The sequence below is a fragment of the Botrytis fragariae genome (assembly GCF_013461495.1).
Source record: "Botrytis fragariae strain BVB16 chromosome Unknown tig00000161, whole genome shotgun sequence".
Taxonomy (NCBI): Eukaryota; Fungi; Ascomycota; class Leotiomycetes; order Helotiales; family Sclerotiniaceae; genus Botrytis; species Botrytis fragariae.
This window is the reverse complement of record NW_023500998.1, coordinates 561,071-587,230: the sequence shown is the minus strand read 5'-3', so window position 1 is coordinate 587,230 and position 26,160 is coordinate 561,071. Positions and strand designations below refer to the sequence as shown.

General features: G+C 41.9%; 11 protein-coding genes across 11 annotated transcripts; 5 read left to right on the top strand and 6 right to left on the bottom strand.

The window, feature by feature from the left end:
* Window positions 1-369: 369 nt before the first annotated feature.
* Bfra_009342 (uncharacterized protein) lies at window positions 370-679 on the bottom strand (the record flags this gene model as incomplete). The annotated part of the gene is made up of 3 exons (XM_037339686.1): window positions 370-543; window positions 579-650; window positions 674-679. The coding sequence occupies 3 exons, from the start codon at window positions 677-679 to the stop codon at window positions 370-372; spliced, it is 252 nt and encodes an 83-aa protein (XP_037189736.1).
* Window positions 680-877: 198 nt separating this feature from the next.
* On the top strand, window positions 878-4,483 carry Bfra_009341 (putative dna repair transcription protein; the record flags this gene model as incomplete). The annotated part of the gene is made up of 6 exons (XM_037339685.1): window positions 878-956; window positions 1,019-1,099; window positions 1,157-1,219; window positions 1,272-1,867; window positions 1,915-3,480; window positions 3,533-4,483. 6 exons carry the CDS (start codon window positions 878-880, stop codon window positions 4,481-4,483), a joined length of 3,336 nt encoding a protein of 1,111 aa, XP_037189735.1.
* A 3,647-nt stretch (window positions 4,484-8,130) lies between these two features.
* Window positions 8,131-9,013, bottom strand: Bfra_009340 (uncharacterized protein; the record flags this gene model as incomplete). Its single annotated transcript, XM_037339684.1, has 2 exons — window positions 8,131-8,624; window positions 8,725-9,013. 2 exons carry the CDS (start codon window positions 9,011-9,013, stop codon window positions 8,131-8,133), a joined length of 783 nt encoding a protein of 260 aa, XP_037189734.1.
* A 275-nt stretch (window positions 9,014-9,288) lies between these two features.
* On the top strand, window positions 9,289-10,443 carry Bfra_009339 (uncharacterized protein; the record flags this gene model as incomplete). Its single annotated transcript, XM_037339683.1, has 1 exon — window positions 9,289-10,443. One exon carries the CDS (start codon window positions 9,289-9,291, stop codon window positions 10,441-10,443), a length of 1,155 nt encoding a protein of 384 aa, XP_037189733.1.
* Window positions 10,444-10,808: 365 nt separating this feature from the next.
* Bfra_009338 (putative dipeptidyl aminopeptidase protein) lies at window positions 10,809-13,691 on the bottom strand (the record flags this gene model as incomplete). Its single annotated transcript, XM_037339682.1, has 2 exons — window positions 10,809-10,967; window positions 11,018-13,691. The coding sequence occupies 2 exons, from the start codon at window positions 13,689-13,691 to the stop codon at window positions 10,876-10,878; spliced, it is 2,766 nt and encodes a 921-aa protein (XP_037189732.1). The 3' UTR covers window positions 10,809-10,875.
* A 919-nt stretch (window positions 13,692-14,610) lies between these two features.
* Bfra_009337 (putative peroxisomal membrane protein) lies at window positions 14,611-15,476 on the bottom strand (the record flags this gene model as incomplete). Its single annotated transcript, XM_037339681.1, has 4 exons — window positions 14,611-14,870; window positions 14,943-15,208; window positions 15,278-15,393; window positions 15,450-15,476. The coding sequence occupies 4 exons, from the start codon at window positions 15,474-15,476 to the stop codon at window positions 14,611-14,613; spliced, it is 669 nt and encodes a 222-aa protein (XP_037189731.1).
* Window positions 15,477-15,971: 495 nt separating this feature from the next.
* Bfra_009336 (putative brix domain-containing protein) lies at window positions 15,972-17,012 on the top strand (the record flags this gene model as incomplete). The annotated part of the gene is made up of 2 exons (XM_037339680.1): window positions 15,972-15,985; window positions 16,049-17,012. The coding sequence occupies 2 exons, from the start codon at window positions 15,972-15,974 to the stop codon at window positions 17,010-17,012; spliced, it is 978 nt and encodes a 325-aa protein (XP_037189730.1).
* Window positions 17,013-18,120: 1,108 nt separating this feature from the next.
* Window positions 18,121-19,290, bottom strand: Bfra_009335 (putative btb poz domain containing protein; the record flags this gene model as incomplete). The annotated part of the gene is made up of 4 exons (XM_037339679.1): window positions 18,121-18,784; window positions 18,843-18,955; window positions 19,009-19,077; window positions 19,132-19,290. The coding sequence occupies 4 exons, from the start codon at window positions 19,288-19,290 to the stop codon at window positions 18,121-18,123; spliced, it is 1,005 nt and encodes a 334-aa protein (XP_037189729.1).
* A 537-nt stretch (window positions 19,291-19,827) lies between these two features.
* On the bottom strand, window positions 19,828-20,826 carry Bfra_009334 (putative transmembrane protein 111 protein; the record flags this gene model as incomplete). The annotated part of the gene is made up of 5 exons (XM_037339678.1): window positions 19,828-20,009; window positions 20,064-20,225; window positions 20,281-20,641; window positions 20,697-20,730; window positions 20,780-20,826. 5 exons carry the CDS (start codon window positions 20,824-20,826, stop codon window positions 19,828-19,830), a joined length of 786 nt encoding a protein of 261 aa, XP_037189728.1.
* Window positions 20,827-21,050: 224 nt separating this feature from the next.
* Bfra_009333 (putative signal peptidase complex protein) lies at window positions 21,051-21,814 on the top strand (the record flags this gene model as incomplete). The annotated part of the gene is made up of 2 exons (XM_037339677.1): window positions 21,051-21,087; window positions 21,150-21,814. The coding sequence occupies 2 exons, from the start codon at window positions 21,051-21,053 to the stop codon at window positions 21,812-21,814; spliced, it is 702 nt and encodes a 233-aa protein (XP_037189727.1).
* Window positions 21,815-23,616: 1,802 nt separating this feature from the next.
* Window positions 23,617-25,667, top strand: Bfra_009332 (uncharacterized protein; the record flags this gene model as incomplete). Its single annotated transcript, XM_037339676.1, has 4 exons — window positions 23,617-24,401; window positions 24,464-24,894; window positions 25,016-25,272; window positions 25,449-25,667. The coding sequence occupies 4 exons, from the start codon at window positions 23,617-23,619 to the stop codon at window positions 25,665-25,667; spliced, it is 1,692 nt and encodes a 563-aa protein (XP_037189726.1).
* Window positions 25,668-26,160: the final 493 nt, after the last annotated feature.

Sequence of the window (26,160 nt, the reverse complement as noted above, 5' to 3'; positions counted from 1 at the left end):
CTCGTTTTTACTCTCTTCTCTTGTATAAGGAGAACTGTTCATTTCGATACCATTTCCATTTATCAGCCATATAGCATTGTTTCTACAAGCCTACATACCGAGCTTTTCTTACTGGTGACTCGAATTGGTGCTACATTTCACGACAATCATATCCCTTCAGAGTAAGTCGCTTTTCTTCTATTCATGTATTAGTCCATCTTATGTGCTGGTTGATGGCGACCAGCATGCCTTGTTTGGCTCTTATCTGGAACTATTCAGTGTATATATCGTTTCCACTATTCGAAGAGGCTTCAAAGCTACCTAGAATTTCTCAACCTACGTCCACGATCTTACTCGATGGGTTATCTGGGACCCCTTCAGAGTTCCTGGTTATCTGGGTTTCAAGCCCTCGAGTTCAATTGACTTCGATCCTTGACCGATCCTCTTGCCAGAATGTGTCGTCCTATTTCCCCCTCCTTCAGCAATCCAGGCCTCGATCTCGACTTTGGGGTGAGACACGGCACCTGAAATTGCTCTCCGAAATTCTGTGACATCTTTCCTACCCTTGAGGACAATACGTACGCTATCGTCTATCCCACTAGCCCTCTTCGTATTGTCGCGACCTGGAATCCAGACAAATGCTTTTCCTCCTGCTCCAATTCACCGGCTACCTAGGCGCACAAATAGACTACACGTCCATGACCACTCGATCTCTTGGATTGTTACACAGGTTGTTGGGCACTGGCTAGCAGTTGAATCGAATATAGAGTGTGCACGTTCTCAGGTAGCTAATGTTGGTTTTTCTATAGACTAGGCGCTTTCGATCGCCGTCACCCAATTCAAGTTCCCTTTCGAATAGTCTACTTTCCATTGGCGAGCTACGATAAACAAAAACAATATGGGATCTACGGTGGTTGAGTTTATGGCTGCGCAAGCAGAGGAGGACAAGTTAGCAATTGTCAATCGAAAAGTAGAAAGTACGATTTCGAAGCTTTCAGCCAAATATGTTGGGTTCAACTTTCGCTAAACTGTTGGATAGATCTCGCTGCAATTAGCAGTCTTATTGCGGAGCTTGGTCCATATATAGATGGCGAGGCTTCGATGGAAGATTGTCAGAAAGGTGCAACCCATTTGAGTAGATTGGTTTGGAACGTATTTCAGTGCTGACTACGTCCAGGGTTGGAGTTTCTGTTACTTGTACTACAAAGTGTTGACCCCGGAAAGCTCTCAAGGCATGATCGTAAGTAGAGCGAGCGATATTTGTATTGGGTACAGGTGCTAATGTACACCAGTGAGCGCTCTTGTGGAGTATTTGACAAATCGGGTATCCCAGGCTGGGGAGGTTCAGATTTACCGAGCTGGTCTCCTTGAAATTGCTAAATGTCTGACTACCATTGCAAAGATGCCCAGGTTTATTAAATCAAATGCACCTGATATAGCGTCGGCAGTTTTCCGTCTCCCAGACAACAAGCAGTCTCTAAATGACTTCCCTCATTCTACACGAGCAAGTCTACTCAACCTTCTCCAATGTCTGCTGGAAGCATATCCAACAGCACTTAAATCCTCGTTGGGAAGCAAGTTTGTTGATGGTATGGCTTCCATGGCGGCAATTGAGAGAAATCCATCTTGTATACTTGCTATTTTCAAGATTTATAGTCAATTAGGCAAAAGTTGGGATATAAATTCTGATGAAGCTGAAACTTTGTTTGGATCGTTCTTCCGTTATTTTCCCATTACAACTACTAAATCAGCAACGCCCTTGAAGCCAGAGGAGGATCTAAAACGCGGTCTTTTGGACTGTTTGATATCAAACGATAAATATGCCCCTTTTGTTTTCCCAGCATTATTCCAGAAATTAGACTCCGAAAGCGTTAGAGCAGATATAAAGGTAGTTAAATCCATCATCCTCTTTTCCGTTGTATGCTAATTGATTAGATTGATGTATTCGATTCCATGCTTGAATGCATACGAAATTACACCAATGTTTCAGAGTTTTCAGTCACAATATGGGACACTTTGAAATGGGAGGTCTGGAACGGCGAAAATGATGACTTTATCAATCGTTCTATAGAAAACATTGCTGCGATTGCCGGCAGACTGGGCCAACAATCCTCTAGCACCGAAGACGATAACGTCGAGTTGGAGAAATTTGTCAACTATGTCACTCAGGAATGCATTACAATATTTACCGATGATACAAAGAAGCGTATGATTTTACCATGTACTCGCATTTTGGGCAAAATTTCGAGCACATCTCCTCAAGCTTTTACACTTACTTCTCGAAATACTCTTCCAACTCTTTTCACCTTATGGCAAGGGCTAGATACTATAGCAGACAAAACGCGATTACTCGAGTCATTTAATATTGTTCTCGAAACACGTGCAAACATCTCACATTCATCCGCTCCACCCATCGGAGATGCATACATGGCTCAACAATTGGCCGCCATGGATGTAAGTTTTGATAGTTTCCGCGAAAGCTTCATAGAACTTTATTTTGGCGCCACCTCCATGCCTTCGAGTGATCTCGAATTAAAGATCGCCACCACTAAAGGACTTACACTTTTGGCATCAATTCGCAATGATTCAGTCAATCGTCCATTTTTGAATTCTTTCGAACAAGGAACAATCATTGAAAAGCTCAACGAGACAGCGTTTAATTTGAAAGAGGCGGACGATCTTCGCTCGCTGGCTGTAGCTTCCTTGTCCATTTTATCAGTTCGATATCCAGACACGTTTATCAACATCACACTCCCCAATTTTATTGGCAAACTTCCAGATCAGTTAGAAACCGAGCATGGTGATGAGTCTGACTTGACTCAAGTAGTTTGGCTCCTGGACTCACTTGTCGACATTGCGTGCAAGTCAACTTGCCAACGCGAGCTAGAAACTCCTGACTTCGAAGACAAGACTCATTTCAAATTCAGATTGTTTAAGGCTTTACAATCCGAATTTGTCATGAAATTTACACATCATGTTTGTAAATATGCAAATCAAACATCCTATCAGATGGCCCTTTTAGCCGCAATATATCGAGGATTGCAGGTGTTTGATGATGCACTTGCCAATGATAAAACTGCCGGCGAACTATTGTCAAACAGTAATAAAATCATAGATCCCTATGCTTTCATTGCAATTGCATTATTCAAGCGAGTTATTGGGCTCTTTCAGCATGAGACTGGCGATTTGAAAGGCAGTTGGTTTGTAGGTATCTCCGAGGTTAGCAAAGGAGAATACTTCGACGATTCCGTTGTTGCACTCGTTGGAACAATTGGAACGTACATACTTCGATCCAGCACCACTCCACACGAAAATAACTTTTTACTCAAAGCTAATGCAGATAATCCAACTGAGCCAAGTCGTGTTTGGACTTTATTCAATTTCGGAGCACACACTAGAGCAGACTTAGGTGCTTGTCAACGGGACCTTCGTATTGGCCCCTCCAATAAATGTTCCGCCAACATTCTTTCCACAGCCTTAATAGCTGGAATCCGCAAAGAGGTGAGCCGATTTTCATTCTTTTTCCATGTCAACTTTTACTGATTTGTTCTAGGACATCGACCGCTTGGGTCTAGTGGTTCATGAAACTGCCAAGTCAATGCTTTTCAACGCAATTTCTGTGGAAAACAAGTGTTCAAGACAAGCTCGCATTAGTATGTTGCAGATGCTTCAACTTCTCGTAAACAAATTCGGTGCAGACAAGAAAACGTTTGAAGACGGAAAACAACTTCATGGCGTTATGCTCGAGCTGGTCAATGAAGCAGCATCAAAGTCGGATTTAGAAGCATATCAAATATATCAAGCCCTGGCATATTTTGCTGCGGCCGCAGTAGCAGCATATGAGCCATGTAGTATGGCACTCATCGATGCCATGATGCAAGGTATTTCTGACCCAAAACGTGGTCGAAAGGTTGCCCGCAGTTTCGCGATCCTTTTGGCTCCATCGAACATGATAAACGAAAGCAATTTCTGTATTCTCCGCCCTCTTCGATTTGGCCGCCTTTACAGCACCACTGTCAATCAACTTATCACTCTCTGGCGATCCAATGAAGACAGTCGTATCAAGGAAAACTATCTTATTGCTATTGCTGGTATCCTTCGATATATGCCAGCAAAGATCATGCAAGGCAATGCTGCACAAATCCTTCCAATTGCTCTAGCTGGTACAGACGTTCCGGATAAGACCACAAAAGATGCAAGCATGAACATTATGATCGTTCTAATGCCGGAAAATCCTGGTTTGATCGAAGAACACCTTGATTCAATTATCAATCGAATGACGGATCGTACGCATAATACATATGATTCGCCTTCGGATGCTAATGTTGAAGGTAGATCTAAGGCTTTGGATGTGCTTGCTATGCTTCCAACTTTGGTAGAGAACGGACTACTTTTGAAGCGAAAAAATGCAGTACTGAAGGAACTCGATGTCGCGTTAGATGATTGCTCGAGAGAGGTGAGAATGAGAGCTGATAGATGCAAAATGATTTGGTTCAATTTGTAACTGGAGCTTTGAATTTGCATGGTGGATTATGGTTTTGAGAGATTGCATTGGGTGGTTTGGGGCGCAGTAATTATACACACAAAATAGGTGGAGAGGTATTTTGAGATATTGATTAGACAGATGATTTGATGAGGACGAGTACTAGAGGATATGGCATGGTGGTAAAGTGGAATAATATAAGGATTGTTATCCAGATTGCTCTAATAAAACGGTTCCCGGATGAGAACAATTATGTGATAAAGCTAGAACCCTTTTCAGTTCAATACTCTAACTTGAACATCTGGCTAAGAAGAAGAAACCTTCACTCGCTATGAACATATTGCCACGTACTTTACATGCGACCCCTTATTAGAAAAACTAAACAACCCCTCACCCTTCACCCTATCCTCTATCCTTCATCCTATCATCTACTCTTCTCTCATCGAGTTTTCCTATGTATCCTGTTTTATTCGATCTTAAAATCTCAAGTCGGAGTTGGCCTTGAACAAACTGATCTCTAATTTATGTTGGACGACCGAAGTAATCTTGAATGGTATTTGGTGAGAGAGTTTCATCGGGAAGTACCTCGGTACTTTTGCTCAAACCCCTTACACCCCGTACATAGTCGTTGACATTGTTCTCCAGATTCATTTCTTTCAGTTCTTTCTCAACTACCACATAACAGTTAGTGATAGGCTCAACTTTATATGTACAAGGGGGATCACAAACACTTCGAAAGTTTGTGCGACCTGTGTTTCCGATCAATCCACCTGTCTTTTGGAGGACTCCACCAGACCAAAGACTTTGCTCGTTTGTCTACAATCTTTTTCCAATCCTTTGTAGGTCTTTCCATCAAATCATCAACCAAAGACACGACCTCTTTCTGCGAACCAAATACAGAAAAGATGACGTTCAACAATAAGATTAGAAAGAACGCTATGAATAATATAACAATCGCGGGTGCACATTGCAACATCGTGTGAATAAGAAATTTCACAGGTGTCGCTAGATGATGGAAGAGCTACAGAAGCCGTGGCGACTGCATCAACGACTGCCACACGGGTTGTCAGTCCCCAAGTGCTGGTGTAATGCCTGACTATCTCAATCGTCTCCGTTGTCGGAATTTTGGAGTGAGCAATGGTTTTCAGTGTGTCGAAGTGGAAGGAATCTGAGATATATCAGTGTGTCTTATATGTGTGCATCTTCAAAAATCTAATTTCACATACATTTGTGTAGAGATCATTCGGCTCGTTTGTGATAGCTATATTCCGGATTATTGAACACCCTGACCTGGTCCTGGTCACGGTCCGGCCTTGGTTGCGCTTTTGATTTGAATAGTGAATCTTAAAGGTGGAGAGTCAAAATATGAATACATCTCAGTGAAAGTTGCGCCTCTCAATAATTTCCGGCATTGTAAGTGAATTGAATAGTTATTTGAGGTTATAAGTCGCTCTTCTGTCTCGAAAGTACGATCTGAATGCATCAGAAATCAAAATCCTACAACTTCCAGGTTCTGATAGAGCTTGGCAACGGAAACGCTTGGTATGCTTTTCACAAGGACTCGGGTTGATCACATAAGACAGTTTTATTAGCATAGGAAAACAATCCCAAAAACTCGCTTTTTTTATTGTGATATTCAGTGTCGAATTCATCTTATCGTCCTATGTTGTAATTCAACTTATCCGATTTCCAAAAAATTGAAAGGATTCTTGCCGTAGTTATCAGATGAGCATCGCTTGACTCCGATGTTATTGCAAGGTCGGAAACCCCGTAGAATAGGTGCCCATATCGGTCGTTATTTCATGATAACTATTTTATGAGGATTCTATTGGCCACAATAGATTACTAGAGCATTTTTAGAGAGACAAATTGTTGTACAAAACGATGTCTAGTAGCTTGAGTGGTCGCAATTGAAATCGTTGCGTGGGCAGCGTGGAGTCGAGGTAGACCATTTGAAAAGAAGCGAAAGTGAACCTGGAAGTAAGTAGACATTTATTCACTGGAGAATTCCTTACCTGAACATGTGAGAATCTAGATTAGCAATAATTGGCTCAGCCCTACAGTGTATGCAAATCAGCCTCGGGACTTAGTCACGCTTCGCAAATCTCAAATTGAATCGGTTGAAGCCAAACTACGTGTGTATAATTACTGCTCCGAGTCGCAGAAAGATGTCTCAGCAAAGCAATCAGACTTTTACAAAGGTTGAAAAAAGGTTTGGTTTGCGTTAATTAAGGCTTATTATGCGGCGCATGCGTGTGTGATCAGCAGTAGTAAAAAAACGACCAACATGCTTGGTCCAAATGTAAGAATTGAGGAGTTAGCTGAGTTTCCTTGCGTGATAAACCGTTGCTAATTTCCTGAAATCAAAGGTGAGATAGACAGCTGTAGTTTGATTGTGATTTTTTTTCAGAACTGTTATGAGTCTAGTTACCAACTCAATCGGAAGGCTGTGGCATTGAATCGTCCCAAGCCATTCATCCCTTATCATTATAGAGTGTAAGATCTAAACTTACAGCATCATCTAACCGAACTATATATGTTGTCATTATGTTTTCTAGTACTCGCTTCACTGCCCATGGGACCACAGTCTTAGAACTAAATCTAGGAGAACATTTTTGCCAATTTTCTCACCAAATTATCGCAGCACTCGACAAATGCTGCGGTACTTTCCCGTCATTGCTATCGTGGAGCTCAACGTTGTCAACTGTCTGAAAATTATTGTGGAACTCAACGCTCGCTTTTGTGTTGAGAAGACAATGTCATTAAGTCACATGATATTTCTGGAGACCAACCAAAGTCTGGTGCGCTAAAAGCCTGAGACTGAGGTTTTTAGCTCCAGATTTTGTACTTACAGACCCTTCGCTTAAACGAGCTAAGGTTCTTAGCTTCAAAGATTCCACGCTAATTCCCGGTCCTCCACACCCTAAAAGCCTCTTTAGTTTTTGCCAATCCATTAATCACTTAAGCGGCCTCAGTAGCTTACTAGTACACTTGGCTTATTATAGGGATTGAAGTAAAATCTCGCTAACAAATGGTTAACCGGCGATAATCGAATCCTAGAACTACCCAGGCTTTGTTTTGTGACGTCATATACAATTTTACTACCTACGTATACAGGCTGATGTACAGAATACGAATTCATATGGTATCAAGTGTGATAGAATTATCGCTTCTCCATATCGTTTTGATCGAGAACATGGATATAGTGCGTCACGCTAATGTAAGCTAGCATATAATCATCAATAATCCACAAATATTGGACACTGACATACAAAAGAACCAAAAATTATCAAGGAGAGATTTACTAGCGACATCAAATTGATTTCAAAGGGGTATTCACAGCAGCCACTGTTATGAGTAATTAACATGGGAACTTCATGTCATCGCAGATTCTTCAAGCTATTGGCCGAAGTGGCATTCAAACAGAAGCACTAGTCATATCTTTGGTATCGATTTCTTTGTTCTGATCCTAAGCGGGTTCATTGTTAGTGGAAAAATGGTACATTGAATTTCTTTTGTTTGGAAAGCTTGAATTGGCCAATACCACTGTCACACGCAAGACACAAGAGAACACATGATGTGAAAGAAGAAAAATTACTTATTAAATATTTCGAAAGGAAAAAGAGAAGAGAATCATCTAACAAACCTACTTACCAACCTATCTTCCCCTAGTCAATCCTTGGACCACTCCCAACCAAACAATAAATCAACCCAAAAAGTATCATTCCCCTCCAGAAAACTTTTTTCGAGAAGATTTCTTCCCACCACCCATCCTCCTCGGGTACACTAAACCCACTCTGTTTCCCCCTCGCCTTGGCTAATTCCTTTTGTTGCCAATCTGTCAAAAAAGCATATTCTTCTTGTCCCGGCTGAACCTGCGGACGCAGCGATGCGATATCATTATGTTCAAGTGAGCCGGGTATATATAAAGGTGCTAAGTTAGGAGCATTCAAGGGACGACGACGGAATTCCTGGCGGAGAAGATGAGGATCGCGGGCTGGAGGGATATAATCCATGTAGCCTTCATCGCATGTGATGCAACCTGTGCGACGATGTGCCGGTTCTTTTTTGTTCTGGTATTCGGGATTGGTGTAGAATTTTGATGGCATTTTGGGAGGTGGAGTTGGGTGTGAGTTTTGGAACATGGTGCTGATATGATACTCTTCAGTTGGAGATGAGTGTGGGCTTACCTGTTTATTTACTTGTTTACTTTTCGAACAATTGATTGGAATAAATGTATATAAGTTACCACCAGGGTAGACTTTTCAAATGTAATTGAGATTGAGAAACGAAAGTTGGAGTTGCGAGTGTAATGAAAGTGCGGTTCTGTAGATGGCTGTTCTTTACAATTGGATTGTTCAGGGAATGTTGTTCAGCTATATAGCTGGCCTTTTCTTTGTCCTTTGGATAAAAAAGGGTCTTGGCAATTTGAATGTAGCTGAAAGACTTCCTTGTGCTAGATACAGAGTTCGTTCTATTTTGAAAATGACAATTACATTGTCTGTTCATATCCTTTGTTACTTTGCTCTGGACAAGAGAGAAAAGATACATTCTTTGTCTCCGGATGAATAGTTTTCACACTGAGAAGAAATGAAAGACCGCAAGTCTCCAAGATACTTGTGTACCTTGTAAGGCAGAACAATGCTTGAATAGATGGAAACTGTTCCTACAATTGACTTCCATTCCGCTGTTAGATTATTTTCTTCAGTCTTCTAATACACTTCAATATAACCCCATTAGAAACACGAAATCAACGTTTTTATTTTAACACTTTCAAATTTCCGTCATTCTTCAAACAAACCAAATCCTTTTAATACTATTTCAACATGTGCCATTTATTCCTCACCTTTTGCCCATCCTGCTCCAGGGTTGCGGCTCCGTCTCGAGTCGAGAAGTGCGCTAACCGATCTGACGCAGCCCACACTCCCATTACAACCCAAATCACTGCCATGAAACCCTGCATTCGATGCAACAACCGCAACAAACCATCGAATCCCACCGGCGTCCTCACTCAAGACATCCTCGAAGAAATGTGCGTGAAAATTCCCGAATGGCATCCCACTGCACCACAGGACCCTGCTACCGGGATCCTTCCAAACTGGGACTCCGAAAGCTTGGCTCGTACTCAAGATGAGGAACTCTTTTTCGAACACATCACCCAAAGCCACAGTGTAGAAGTCAAGAATCGACAAGACTTGCCAAGTCAACGCAACGGATTCCCGTTATGCTTGATGGCTGGAATCAAGCAAAGGCCCTCACCTGTGAATCAACGACTTGAGAGATCACGACCAGACAGATCAAAGTTTACTTCACCTCCGTTATCATGGAACAACAACCCTAGAACCAGACGACTTGGTGTTGCGCCAGCACCACAAGCTGCAGCAATTCAAGCAGACTCTCCACCGTCGGGAATAGCCACTCATTTGGTCCCAGGAGTAAACCATCGAAGAAGCCAAGCTCAAGAGGAATCTTCCATCATATCTTCACCACTCAGACTCCAAATCCCACCTCAAATATCATCTTTCATCGAAACCCAAGACACAGAATCCACCCCCTCATCAGCCACATCAACCCGTTCCGAATATCTCCTCCCAGGACCATCACCCCAGGCAGAGACATTCAGTCCCGTAGCCTTCGCTCAAATTCCCGCCCATTACGACATGCGACGAACTTCCGTCTCAACACCTGTCCGTGTCTCCACGACTCAACCACAAGTTCAAGCACGCGAACAACACGAGGCTAATGACCAGATGTCTCAACGCAGTCGAGAACATCAAGAAGAACGCAAGCGTCAAAATCTCGAGAGCGAACGAATGCGCGAATTGCAACAACGAGATGTTCAGTGCGAGCAGACATCGCACTCTGAAAATTTGCCGCCACGACATGTCAAGGATGTAGGATTCAAAAGCGTACGACCCAAGCGTAGCTTGAAATTGCTTCCGAGTCTTCGATCTTTCGGTTCTTTCCGGTTTGATGTTTGATTGACGACGTGAGTGTGGGCGGGATGCATCTCTAGTGAGCTGGCTCTCACTACCATTTTCCCCATCCACTCGTCTTGGTGTTTACAAGTTCTCTTGCGGCATTATTAAGACAAATTGAAAAAAGGTAGGGCCTTGGAGTAAAGCATTGTAAAAAAAAATTATTACAAAGAAAAATACCCTTATTCTTCCTTTGTTTGTTTTTCGTCTTTCTCATTGCCATTTTCCATCATCACAACATACAAAACACCAAGAATAAATAGATTATAGACTCGGGCCCTAGAGATAAAAGATGTAATATTTCTCATGAAAAAGTAATTTAACACCAATGAAACTATAATATCATGTCTATGTTCAAAGGTTCCCAGCCGCTGTGAACGCCGTGCTCCTATGATAATCTCATCTCATTACTCACTCCCTCGTTCGCTTGATATCTCAAACTTTTGCTGCGTCAATTTCTAAAGGTACAGCGTTTGCAGTACGTAACCATTCTCCATTGAATGCATTGATAAGCCAGTTGTTAAGTTCTGCGACTAGTTAGAATATGAATAAATCAAATTTAATAGGAATTACTTACTATCATAGACAATTCTGTTCGCGTTGTGGAAGTAGATAGAATGATCGCTGTCTGGGAAAACATGTACGTCGTAGTTTTCCACGCCAGCAAGGTCGAGTTTGTCCAACAAAGTGAGCGTGTTTTGCATATGAACATTGTCATCTGCGACACCGTGCATAATCAAAAATCGAACGTTTTTGGCGAGTGATTTTACATCGCTAATGCTAGTATTATCATATCCGCTAGGGTTATGTTGTGGTGTGTGCATATATCGCTCCGTATAGATAGAATCGTAGAATCGCCAATCGGTGACAGGCGCAACTGCCATACCATAAGAAAATGTTTCTCCAGCATCTTCTTCTAAGGTCTTTAATGTCATGAAACCACCATATGACCAACCCCAAATAGCCATTCTTGATTCGTCGACATACTTTTTGCTGGCCCAAATTTTAGCAGTTTCAATTTGATCGCGTGCTTCATAGTGACCAATGTTGCCACGAATAATGGTTCGGGCTTTTCGTCCGATGAATCCAGTTCCACGGCCATCGACAGTCACAACAATGTATCCGAGGTTCGAGGCGATGTATGATTCGAAGTCAACACCAAAGCTCTTGCTAACAGTTTGAGATCCGGGACCACCGTAAAGATAAAATAATACTGGATACTTCTTCTTTGGGTTGAAGTGTGGTGGTCGACGTTCAACGACTTGCAATTCAAATCCGTCGATTGTGACAGTCTGGTAGATTAGAATAGGCAATTCGTGTTTCTTTGCCATATCAGCTAGTTCTTTGTTCTCCTCGATGACATGTGTGTATTGGTTATCGTTACTGGGAGTGCTGATAACTTTCTGCCATGGAATATTTGGGCCATTGTAGTTAAGGAGTACATATCCAGCACCCTTAGAGAATGAAGCACCATAATAACCTTCCGTCGAAGTATCGGTGATAGCTTTCATATCCGTACCATCTAGTTTGACGCTGTATACTTGTCTTGTAATTGGTGACTCTTTAGTAGACACAAAATAGACGAGATTGTTCTTGAGATCAACAGCAGAAGGCGCTTTTACTACTTCCCAGTCTCCAGAGGTAAGAAGAATAGGCTCAGGATTATCCATTGGCGTGAAGTATCCCAAATGATCATAATTCTCGTGAATGATAGTATCAATATATCCATCGTGGGGGCGGCCATTTGCAGGATCCGCAGGAATATAACGAGTGTCTTCAGAGACTTCGAACCATCCACCATCGAGTTTTGCAATGTCTGTGAATCGTACAGTCTTTCCCTCTCGCGCCACAACATCAACAAGAACAACTCGCAAGATGTCACTTTCTCTGTTCGTCTCGCGAATCAAAGCCTTACCTGTCGACCCAGCCCAAACTACCTCTGTAATCAAAAGATCCTTTGGCTCAAAGCCACCGGCAATTTTGACCTCAAATACCTCTGCCTTGGAAATATCATAAAACAAAAGATCGACAGTAGGGTTTGGAGCACCGGCTTTGGGGTATTTGATTTCTCTGACTTCGGGATAATTTTCTTCTCCTGGTAAAGGATCTTTCCCACTAGGTCTTGATACAAAGTATTGAACTGGGTATTCAGGTACCTCTGATTCATTTGTACGAAGGAATGCAATATAATTGCCACTGTCGTCCCACCAAGTTGCACTGGCTCCAGCAAATACCTCCTCTTCGTAGACCCAATCAGGTACACCATAGAAGAATTCCGGACCACCATCCACGGTTATTTGGACAACAGTTGGTGAAGCTAGTTTTCGAAGGTACATATTGTTATCTCGAGTGAAAACAATGGCATCGCTCTTTGGACTCCAGCTGGCCAATTGAACTCGGCCATCTAAATCTACAGGATCTAATGGTTCCGCAGTTTGAGATTCGACATCGAAAATCCAATATTTCGCATAGAAGGAATGTCTCCAGTTTGATTGAACATCTGTTGCCACCAAAACTTTCTTCAAATCCTTGCTAGGGTACACTTTGCTTGGTGTCAAGCTTCTCCCTGCAACTTCGAAATATCCATTCTTCATCAAAGTCATCGTGTCTAGAGTCCCTACAGCTGAAGGGCTTTGTGTTCTGACATCTTCCACAATCAAATAATCCTTTCCGACAGAACCTTGTTCGAGTAATAATCCATCCTCCCCGTTGGCTCCTTCAATCCAACTTATACTGTGTTTCATCGCTCTCCATTGACCTCCCATAACCTGATCCATCGTAACCTTCTTCCCACTCCCCCTCGAGGATGTTGCCTGTGGATCGTGAGGACTTTCCGATGAATGTTTGTATGCCTGTTTCCCCAAGAATATAAACAATGCCAGCACCCAGGCTCCAATGAACACTCCCCCGATAATCCATATCAATCTTCTCAATTTCTTGTCGACTGACTTATTCGTTGCTCCATTTGTAAGAAATGCGCCATCCTCCATATCATAATCCTTCTCCTCTTCCTCATCTAAATGTATTTGCGTATGTTCATCATCCGCATACGCCATCTCTCTTCGAGGAGGGAATTTGGGTGTCACCATCGTCGGTTTTTCAGACCCATTCGCAGCAACACGTTCGCCGATCCGATCGAAGACCAAACTCGTAGTCGAAGCAGTCGAGGCGACAGAATCAGATGAATTTCGCGAGACAGACTCCTGCTCTGTGGACAGGAGCTTTGCGTTTTCTTCAGGGTGCCCAGCCATATCTGAGGGTACAAGAGTTTCAGTGGGTCTTGGAGTCCAGAGCTACGCCAATACCATATATAAAAATGTATCAATTCGAGATGCACATTGCTTTTGGATAATCTTAAAAATTCTAGAGTGGCCAATAGTTGAAAGGGAGAAAGAAGGTTGAATTGTAAAATTTATCTATTGAGGATAGTATTAGGAAGGGTTCTAGAAATCGCCTTTGTCAATATGTTGATGGCTGGCTTATTAGTTCAGCTTCCCCAATACGTGGAGTCCGACACTTATCGGGTACATACCCAAAGATCATCCATGTAATCGTGCCAATTCCTTCAAGATTACCAAGATCTTCCTTACGTTATGTAAAAGCCTCTTGAGTTTCACGATATCTTGAATCCCATAGACTTCACACCGCGATTATGTTTTCGTTACAAAGGACGATTTCTCCAAAGAGCGAAACAAAGAACACATTCTAGTATGTTGAATTCTGATGATCCCGTAAAGCTCCCGTAAAGCAATCAATGAATTGTTCACCCTCTTTACAACAAGTGCTATTTTTGGAAAGTTAGGATGATTTGAGATATTGGCTGAAATATTATAAATTACTCTGAGAAACGGAAAGAATAAATAAAGTAAGCTGAAGATATATAGGAGCTGAATCTAATCCCCAACTCGATGTTGTAAAGCTAAAACATCAAATATATGATTAATATAATAAATTAGGACCATAACCCAAGAGATAATCTAATTCTACACCAGGTATTTGTCCCGTGAATACTAATGGTATAATATGCAAACATACAATCTCCAATCTATGACCTGCTCGCTTGCTCCCATAACTATTATCTTATACGTTTCCCTAGACATCCTCGACCTTCATGCTAAACGGTATATTCTTCGTTTGTAGACATATGCCCATTCATCTTCCCAAAATCCCTTATTTATTATGTATGATGAAGTTCCTCAAACTATCCCAAGTATCGCTCTGCACATAAATGTAATCCATACTACTCCTCAACCCACTCTGCACCGTCTCTGGGTACCATCTGAACAACCACATAACACTTCCCCAGCTCAGTGCTGCAAATACTGGCCATGCGTCGTTCGATATGCGATCTGCAAGCTCTTTATTTCGGATGATTCCTGCTGAAGGAAGAACAGCTAATTGTGCTAATGACAAACATACTCGTGCGAATACTGTGCGCCCATACGTTAGCATGTCTTTCGAATGTAGGTTATTGGAGCATCGATTGGAAAAGAAAAACATACCAAATATCACAATTTGTTTGCTAACACTACTGACATGCCCCTTCTTTGACCTCCTTCCAAATACCACATACCCACCTAATAGTCCTGCTAAAAATGTATCCCAATTTCCCTCCTTCCCCTTATTGCCCCCTGAGTATTTGAGTGCTAACATCGTAGTCTTATATATCGTAGCATATTTCGCGAGGTTTTGCGCATGTGTTCGTGTTGCGCGGAGTATCAGCCCTATCTTTTCGCGCACAGTACCAGATCTGAATAGGAACATCATGCTAGAATATGGATTCAGTAAGTTATGCGCCTAGTAATCGGTAAAGGCGAAATAAAAAGGGGGGACCTACACCAATGCATGGGGAAATCTGACTTTGGCACCGTAGACAGCGCCGCTGCGAGCAGCTTTGAGAATAGCGAGAAATTCGGCATTTTTGGGATCGAGAATAAAGCTCTCAAGTGCTGTCTATATTTTTGCATCAGCATATTGCGAAAGTTATGATGAGAACAGTAGATATTTACCTTTATGACAGCAAGTCTTCCCTCCATCTTACCGGCACAAAAATGAACCTCGGTAACTTAATTCTCCAATTCCAGCAATTTCCTTAAAAGAAGAGAAAGAAAGAAGTGACGAATATTACCTCCGTATCCTCATATGTATCTATTCAATCGAATACTTAAATCGCAGACGTGTTGTCAAAAAAATAAAGTCAATGAAGCAAAAAGTAAACTCAGGAATGAAGCTCGGCATGTTTATGGGGATGAACATGAATTCGGATATCCATTCGCTACCCCACAGACTTTCATCCATACTTTACTGGGATTCATTTAGCGTCCGCTCAGGTCCGCAGGGTGGAATTGTTAACATGTGAGATTCAGGCATTCAGGCATTGATGCCTCATGGAATAATTTCGGCGCTAGTGCTTTATCTATTATCGGATCGCAAAAAAAAAGTTCGAGCTTGGAGAAGAAGTAAAGAAGGCATTTGTTAATATCTTCATTCCCTTCAAACAATCACACAATACCACATAATATCAATTCATCATGTTGCGTCAAATGTAAGTACTTTCAATTCTCCTTCCAATCCCAATTGAACTTTTTATGTTAACATATTCTGCTAGCAAACCCCGTAATGCTCGCAGCAAGCGCGCTCTCACCAAAAAAGCACCCAAGCCAGTCGAGAACCCAAAAACCGCTCTCTTTCTCCGTTATACAACATGTTCGCAACCTACTCAAGACTGTCTCACAGATCTTCATACCCTTCATTTACCTCTCGCAAAGAAATTCACCAAGAAGAATAGTATTCATCCATTCGACGATCCTTCTTCCCTTGAATTTTTCTCCGAGAAGAACGATGCTTCCCTCTTAGTTTTCGGTTCCTCATCCAAGAAACGCCCACATTCTATTACTTTCTGTAGAATGTTCGATTACAAGGTTTTGGATTTGTTAGAGTTGAATCTTGATGCAGATTCGTTCAGGACTTTGAGTCAATTCAAGAACAAGAAATGCGCCGTCGGATTAAAGCCTATGATTTTGTTCTCGGGCACTCCATTCGAGAGTCCTGTTTCCGACGAATATACACTTGCGAAATCGATGTTCCTCGACTTCTTTAAGGGAGAGCCAGCAGATAAGGTGGATGTGGAAGGTCTTCAATATATCGTTTCCATCTCAGCCAGAGATAGTGTAGATGGAGAGGAGGAGAAACCAAAGATTCATTTACGAGTATACTTAATAAGGACCAAGAAGAGTGGTCAGAAGTTACCAAGAGTTGAGGTTGAGGAGATGGGACCAAGAATGGATTTCAGAGTTGGCAGAGTCAAGGAAGCCGATGAGAGCATAATGAAGGAGGCAATGAGAAGAGCAAGAGGAAGTGCAGAGAGACCAAAGAAGAACATCACCACGGATATTGTTGGTGACAAGATGGGTAGAATCCATCTTGGTAAACAAGACTTGAAGGAGTTGCAAACCAGAAAGATGAAGGGATTGAAGAGAAGCAGGGACGTAGCTGATGATGATGAGGGTGGGGATGATGATGAGGATATTGTTAGTGATGATGAGCCTGTGAAAAGGTCAAAGAAGGCATGATTCATCGCTACTCTGTGCAGTAATATCAAGATATCAGGTGTTTGGAGTTTAGGCATGGAAAAGGGTCCTCCGCGAAGAGTGGTTGGTTGTGCTCAAGTATTAAATGTCAGATTACATAAAAGCTAACCATTGTAACTTCCACCAAAACTACTGTTTTCATTGTGCATATTTCTCTACGTCTATCAATGGCGAATTCAAACTTTGCAGCCTTCAATTTGGACTTTTCATTCGTCATCAACGTGCGATCGCAACAGAAACCACAGTAGAACATCCCGTCTTACAGAATCGTCTTACATCTATCTTCGAGTGGCTGATACTTTTCCTCAATACTTTCAAGACTCATAGTCCCTGTTGCTAATCCGATCAGCATCTTCAAAATCAGAGTTTCCCACCCACATAGTCCCTACTTGTCCCATCACCCGAGTGCACTGCGTATAATAACTAAACGTAGGCAATGATTCCAGGAAAAAAAAGGAGGAACAGGCAAACATACCGTCACCGAGGATAGGAAACTAGGCCCTAGCCAAACAGGATGATAAGCTCATTCATAGTATCCTTCGAGAATCAAAAATGATATCTTAAAAAACTCATAGCAATTCTATAGAAGTGCTTAAGGTTGCACGCTTGAGTACATACAATGGTAGAGTGGAAGTAAGCTCAATGATAAGATCCCATGCCACGAATATGATACCTAATCTACTTTGCGATCTAGAGAAGAAGCTAATATAGAGAAACAACCTGAAGGAGCCATTTAGTTGCCAATTTGAGCTAAATCATCTAGGACATTCTGAAGTCTAAAGGAACATTTAATTGTTAGATTTAGAGAGAAGTTTTGACAAGTGAGCGTTAAGAAGTTGCGAGGCCTTGAAATTTATTCGTAGGACATCTGACGATACTCACCGGGCATTTCAATTAGAGATAAAGTCTGGCGATCAATCATCACATCTTCATTGATGCATTGAGGGAGGAAATTATGCTGACAATGCAAGGATTGTGGGTTCATGGCCACGTAGAAAATCGAAGAAGTGTAGTGATTGTTAAAGATAGCTAATCTGGCGAAATACATGTTTTAAGAATCCCAAGCAAATGTCCACGCATCTCAATGAAGTTAATCCGACGCTACGTGCTCAGGGAGTTTGAGACATCTGCACTTCCCTTCCTCTTCGGCCTCATGGATGTGATACAGCTCACAATACTGATTCTCGGAATCCAAGAAAGTATTTCTCAAGCCTGCCCTCGGATCCTTAGCGAAAGCAATGAACACTTCAAACAGGAAGTCTGCGCAGAGATCCTCTGGCTTGCAGGCCATGTGCTTAACAACAGTCCAATTTTTCAAAGTAGAGTTGACGACAAAAAGACGAAGCTTTGATGCTGCTGGGGAGTTTTTGAAAATTGAAGTTATATCGCATGGCAAGAAAAAATGGTCGTTGGTGATGATTTCATAAACCAAAGAATCAATGAGATCGTTCTGGAGTCGTGGCATCAAATATTTTTCGGCCAAATGGTAGACACCAGCAAGCCCTATCATTGGCACTCCCATACCATCATGCGGATAGACAATTTCATTGTTGTAGATCCAATAGACCAATGGCGCAAGATATCTTGGGTCGTCTTCGGGTAGCTCCATGATGGCATCTCCTCCCTTTTGCCACTCAGGTTTGAAGCCAGCCTCAAAAAAGGGACTTGCTGCACGAAGAATATCCTTGTGAACAATAAACGTCTTGGTTTCATCTTTGGGTCCAACAATCAATTTCACAGTTTCGGAAAATGATCTGCAGTCGGAAGTTAGTATGTATAACAAGTTATAAATTGTGATTTGAGAAAACTCACGCAAGCAAACGAGTCTTTTTGTAGGGGCGCATGTCAACCCCATTACTTCTTCTCTTGGCAGTAGAACCATTCTCAACGGCCTCAGTTGGTTCAACAGGTTTGGTGTTGACAGTCTGAAAGCTCAATGTCAGCTTTGAAGGCACTGAATAAAAAGCTCAATGCTTACTATGGAATCTGCGGGTTTGGAAACCTTCTCAACGTCACCAAAAACAGAATTGTTACGAGTTGGAGTCAACTTGAAACCTTCATGTCAGCTTTAATTCCATCGAATGAAATCATCAACACTCACTCTGGGTGTGTTTGGCAAAGTTGAGCCATTTCCAGCAGGACGAGATAATTTAAGAACTGGCGGCGTTGCATTTCTGCTAGCAGATCTGCTTCCAATTCTACTTGGTGGAGGCATATTCATTGTATCATCGGGAAGATCCAATGAATCAGAACGATGCATAATTTGAATGATAAAATACCATACAAATATTCGAGAGATGAAATTTGTAGATTGGACGATAATGGATGAATAAGTGATAATAGAGATGGAGTGATAGATGATGAATAGAAAACGGAAGAGATGAAAATTAGATATGAAAACCTCCCATGGTCAATAGTGTGGGTAACGATCTGGCGTGACTTCTAAATTCAAAGTGGAAAGTGAAGTCGAAGATGGAAGGAACGTCTGGGTCACTCATGTGACCTTATATACCGTCAGAAAATAATAGAAACCTACCGCCTATTTTTCAAGTAAAGACGTATTAATGAAATTGTGGATGTTGAAGATAGATTTATATAATTAACCACTTATCAGTGACATGAAGTAGCATGAGAGGATTAACTCGCGCCCGTTTTTCATAATTCCTGTCCCCAGCAGGTGTGAATGTCTTGACTTGAGCTATATAGTATCTCTTGTATGTATTGTGTGCGATGAAGGACCGCTGACTTCAACAGGAAGCACTTCTGCTAATCAAAGATTCTAGCCCAACTATTTGATTTACACCCTCACGCTCTCAAGTAATCTCTGTTCTACCCCCTCTAATGTACTCTTGTGAGCCAAGACAGATAGATTTTCAGCCTCGCCTTGGAATTGCTTGTCGGGGTCTACACCTGGTCCAAACATTTGTGCACCTGCTCCTGGACCCATTTGACCCATTTGTTGGGCCATTTGACTTGCGGCTATGTTTACTTAGTATTGCCTCTCATCATCACACTTAGAGAGGATTGACATACCATTATCGCTTCCCAATAGATAGTTGAATACAGATTGTAATCCAAAGATACAAAGAACATACCACGAAATGGAAGACATCCATTGTGGATCCATATCTCTGGTAGCTACTCCAGCTTGCAACATACTCTTGAACTTAATCGTCAATGGAAATGGCAATTTGACTACACGTCTCATATTAGTACATCCAGCGACTCATATTTCCAGCAAGCAACTCACTAATAACGAATCCACTAAAGAAGGCATTGATCCATCCCATAATTAAAGTCTGTGGGATCATCATAGACATATTTCCCTTCATCATGCCCATCATTCCCTCCATAGCCGCTGGATCAGTCATTGGATTTGGAGCTGCTTGTCCCTTCTTCTCTGGCTCCTTCAAGAACTTTCCTTCCTCAAAAGCTTGTACGATACAATCTCTGCGTGGTTGGAAAGAGGCGGGAGTGAGAACATGAGCGTTATTGCGAAGGTTGATACCTCGAAGTAAGGATCGTTGTTCGCGAATAGCTGGAAGCTCTTGCTTTTTAGGAGTAGTGGCCATAAGAACGGTAGCATAGTGACGAAGGATACCAGTCAAGATCTGAATAATGAGTTAGAGCGGCAGATCAAATATCAGAATGGTAAGAAATAAATACCATAACAATGGTAATAGGTATCAAGATCCAGTAGCTACATGTTCATCAGCTCAATCCAACATGGAAAATGGCGATTTACTCACAATAACTGAGGATCCCTATGGATCGTCTGCACAGGAACCTGGGCCATCTTTGCAATATCTTCCTAATCAATTTTGTTGGAGAAGATTAAGTATGAGGGGTTGTCGCGAGTTGAATTCTATCTAGGTCTGTGGTTGAATCTGACATCAAATGTGGCTTTCACGCTAACCTCGGACCCTTGCGAGTAGAGCTTCATCAAGACACGGTCTCTTTGTGTACATTGCGACAACAGCTTTCCCCTCCACGTAATTCTGCAAAAGAACGAAAACAATCATGGCTTCAGAAAGGATATCTGTGCATTCTCTCCCTGGTCAGTATATACATCTAATTACAGGAGTGTTCAAATATTACAATACTAACAATCAATTCTAGATCTCAAAAACACCTCCGACGATGCTCTCCCCACCTACCTAAACTCCCTCAAATTCACCCAGTCACATACTCTCTCCGATGCTCGTCTGGCAATTGGTTATACATCTGTCTTAGTCTGCGGTGCCTGTTTCTACTGGGACTACACCTATGGTTTTGAGCCTACAAAGTCCTATACAGCAATTGCAGTTGGAATCTACTTTATCCTCAATACCTTCCTTACATTCTGGTTATTCTATGTCGAGAAAGGAATTATATATATCGGCACATCTCCAGACAAGAAACACATCCTCGAAATCTCTACTCAAACTAAAAAGCATCAACCAATCTATAACTTAACATTTAAGATTTATGAAGCGGCCAAAGGTAGATCTGGACAACCAAAGGAGGAGAGAACCTTGAGAAAACCTTTCAGAGAATGGTTTGATGTAAAAGGTCATTTCATTGTGCAGCCATTTCAGGAGATTTTGGCGAGTAATATCTCAGTGATTGGAGCTGTCGATCAAAAGAGAGTAGTTAAGGATGAGAAAAAGGTTGAGCAAGAAGGCCAAGCAGATCTGAGTATGGATGACAAATGGGCAGCGTTATTGAAGGAGAGTAGTGGTGATGTTGAGACTTCTGGAGCAGAAAAGGCAGCTGGAGGAAAGAAGAGAAGTAAGAAGATTTGAGAGGGTTGCAACATGGAACGATGAGTGAAAAAAGGGTTTGATATCATCAGTTATGGAGTTTGGTGGGACTTGTAGAAGTCAAGGGCATTTTTGGCTGGGACGCGGAGTATGAGAAGAGTATCATATCTAACAAAATATTGCCAAGCTTATTCTTTCTATGTATTTGATTCCCCAACTTTATGCCCTTATATTCAAATGCATTATGAACCGTTCGTCATCAATCTATTATATCAATCCCTTCACTCTATCTTTCATACCTTCCTCCCTGAAACTTACTTCTTTTCCTTCACTATGAGTGCTTATACCATTCATAGATTTGGAACTCCTCTTATTCGCCCCCTTCTGCTCTGTTTCTTTCTTGAATAGGGTCTCAACAGTCCTCAAATCGCAGCCCATCTCGTCTTCACAAGATAGACTGTTGACTGATACTCGCCCATCTTTGAGTACTCGGGGGTCATCGCAAGCACATGATCTTCTAATTTCACAGCCTTTTCTCTCTCGAGCGGTGTGATCCTTTCTATCCTCCGAAGATTCTCCAATATTTCTTTAACTCATCTTCGCCCGTCTTCCACTTTTCCTTGAGCTCCACGTCCACCCACTACCTGAATACCACTTCCCATGCTTTATCGGTCTCCGCTTCAGCTCACTCGAGATAGGGTTTCAATACTTGGAAATTACGAGCTTGAGAGCTGTCCTTCCATGTCATTTGAAGGTAAAGAGGACAAATCGACTCCTTTCCTTGGATCATGGCGGTGGCTTAAAATTTACTAGAATGAATTGCGCCTTATGTCATATGGCATGAGGTATGAAATATAGGGTATAGGCTATAAAATTCTTAAAGAGATACATACCTCTCAAGATCGGATCTAGACTATTTTGCTTTAGTCCATGAGGAACTCGTCCCCGCATCCATAGACGTTTAAGCCCTCCGATGGCTCAAGACTGCTCCTCTTTTGTTTCATATTGTCTGTCAAAGTCTGAGCAGTCCCGTGCCTTTCTTACTGCAGTTTTATGTCTATGTAAAAGTCATACGGGTGTCCAGTAATTGGTCAATATCAGATCGTTCTCCTTTCTTTCTTTCTTGAGCATTCTGACATCATCTTTTCTTATATCACTCCCTATTTGCTTTTCGCTGTCATGAAGATATCATCTTTGCCGATATGTCCCTGACCTCGAAAGTTGCATTTCTATCAATGTCTTTGTTTTCTCTCTAACATTTGGCGCCTGGCGTCATCTGTCTTTTGTTTACAGTTCTTTTTGTTCTGTAAACAGAAGCAGGGCCAGGGCCATTCTCGTCTGTATATGCAATTCAAATTCCTCTTGTTATTTTGATATGTAGACGTTTCTATGCAAGTTTTTTGGATGAGTTTTTGGGAAAATGAAATGTGGCCTCTGGGTGGGCATAGAGTCTAGTGACTTAGTCCCGTCGCTAAATCCGCTAGGGGGGTTCTATCAGATTGACTGGGCCAAGATTCAACGTCTTCTAGACTTTCCCGGGCTCGATCACCACTTGACAAACCAGGCTTTCTGCAAATCATTTGACGAGATCAAGCTCTCGTTCACTACATTGGCTTTAGTAATTGTCGATCGACTTCTAGTTGAGCCTCATTCAATCTTTATTGGCTAGAGGAAATTTGGTCATCTCTGTATCTCTTAGGGGATAATTTTCATTAGTACTCAATGCTAGTTTACCTAGGAGAAAAAAATCTTTTGAACACTTTCGCAAGAATACTTTTTATCATATTTCATTCCAACTTTCTATACATCGTTGTGACATTACCAATATCTCAACATTCAGCAGAATGAATAATCCCAGCATTCCTCCTTCATATTCCTCTATCATGACGTCTCACAGTCCCTCTACTGTCCAGGTTTCACCATCCTATGGTCATTCGATGCATTCAATACCTCCCTCAAAAAAGTCTGCAGGAAGAAAGATGGGCATCCTTAGGGCCGACTCTGGAATCGCCATCAAACCGGATACAAAAAACGCAATCCCAAACCCAGATCAACTCAACAGCTCATCCAGCGCGCCCCCAAAAGAAGACCCAACCGACATCACCCCTACCGATACTCCTGATGTCACATCCACCTTCAACATGAACGATATAACCAACTTGATCTCAAAACTCGATCAACTCAACACTCATTTCCGCGCCATTCTTACACCAATTCCAGGTACTCCCATAGCCTATCTCGATGATTCCACCTCCACTTGTGAGCTCTCTACAGGGGACAACCCCCCATCTACTTTTGTAGGGGAAAACGAACAAGAAGACCCCTTTGATGCTTTTGCCGATACTACTGGAGCCACAGTCGCGAATGGTATGAGCGGCACAATCTCAAAGATAGATCAAATCCTCGAGCAAATCAGCGTTATCCGCCATATTACCTCTAGCATGTCGTCATCTCTTGACGACTTTCTTCTCAAAGATTCTATCATTCCAGAAAGTAACATAGAAAAAGGAAAAGGAAAAGGAAAAGAAGGAGAGAGAGAACAAACTCCCGTCCCCCCACCATCTCCCCCAATCTCCCCTCCGCCTCCCATCCTCCCTCTTCTCCACCCGCAGAACACATCGAGCACGGCGTGCTAACATTCAAATTGGTCGATAAACTCTCACCTATACAAGAATTACGTTTTCAATCAAGGACCATCTCTGAACGTCTGCGCCGCACAAACCGTCGCATGAAAAAAAGAAAGGAAAAGGAAGAACAAACTCCCATCACTTCCAATCTCCTCTCAGCCCCCTTTCCCCTCGCTTCCCCATCCCTAGAACAAACTCCCACCCAGCCCACCACTCCCATCATCTCCTCCGATTTTCCCCCCTCTTCCCCATCCCCAGAACGTATCCATCGCCACGCGCGAACACTGCAATGGATCTCTGAACTCGCACTTCCACAGAAATCAAGTCATACGGGTTATCGAGCACTCGCCATTTTGTTATTTCTGCAACGCAAAATCAGTCTTATGAAAGAACAGTCGAAAGACGGGTCCTCGCTCACTCCGACTTCCGATGTGTTAGATCCCTATTATTGGACCCTGAGGGATGCGATTACGTTCGCGTGTCCTTTGTCTTCTGGTATGTTTTCTCTCCTTTTGTTTTCTGATATGGTTTAAATATCCCGTGGGGATATATATATATACATATACATACATAATAAAAAAAGAATATACACTAACCCAATCCTCTCCTCTCACAGAACCCGTCGAAAATCCCATCTCCGCATCGCCGAAAGAAAAACACCCCACCCATCCTCACCCCCCAAAAGAAGAAGCAGAACCAATTTTAGCAGGACCATATAGCGAGCCCTCGATGTCCAGACCCTCGACATCCAAACCCTGGATATGCAGACCCTCGAAAAGAGAAGCATCTAGAAATTCTGAACAGGTTGAAGGATTGGAAGGAGAGAAAGAAGGAGAAGAAGGAAAAGGGGAGGGGGAGAAAAAAGGTAAATTAGTAATTACGCGAATGGTGGTTTTTCGTCCGGGGCAGTCTATGGAGAGTGTATTGGAGAGTATTCGTGCGGAGGAGAAGGAGAAGGAGAAGAAGAAGAAGAACCAACAAATCTCATAAACCCACCACCCAACCGCCCCGCCCCGAAAACCAAAACCAAAACCAAAACCAAACTCAAGACTAAACCCAAAACCAAGAACAGCGATACAGATACAATCCCCCCAGCCCAGAAACCCAAATCAAAACCCAAATCAAAATCAAAATCAAAATCAAAATCAAAATCAAAATCAAAATCAAAATCAAAATCAAAATCAAAATCAAAATCAAAATCAAAATCAAAATCAAAATCAAAATCAAAATCCGCGGATCAGGAAAAGAAAGAGAAAGAGGAAGAATAAGGAGAATGAAAAATACAGAATGAAAAATACAGAATGACTAGATAAAGACGTGAAGGACAGAGAATAGCAAACGAAGAGGGTTATATATTATATTTATTACATTACATTACATCCACGGTGTACATGACATTACATTACGTTATATAAAGAAGAAGAAGAAGAAGAAGAAGAAGAAGAGCAATAACAAGAATAAGAATAGAAATGAAGATATCGATAATTACCTACTCACTCACTCACTCACTCACTTACTCATCTTCTTCTCTTCTCTTCTCTTCTTTTCTCTTCTCTTCTTTTCTCCTTTCTTCTCCTCTCCTCTCCTCTATCCTATTTTCTACCCCCAAAGTAAAGATAAGTATCTGTGATATTTAAAAATCCAAATCCAATTTAACATTTAAAGTTTAAAGGCCAATATAGAATATATATATAGATTACATTATAACTAAACACACACACAAAAAGTAAGATATAAATATAACATAAATATCTCATTCAT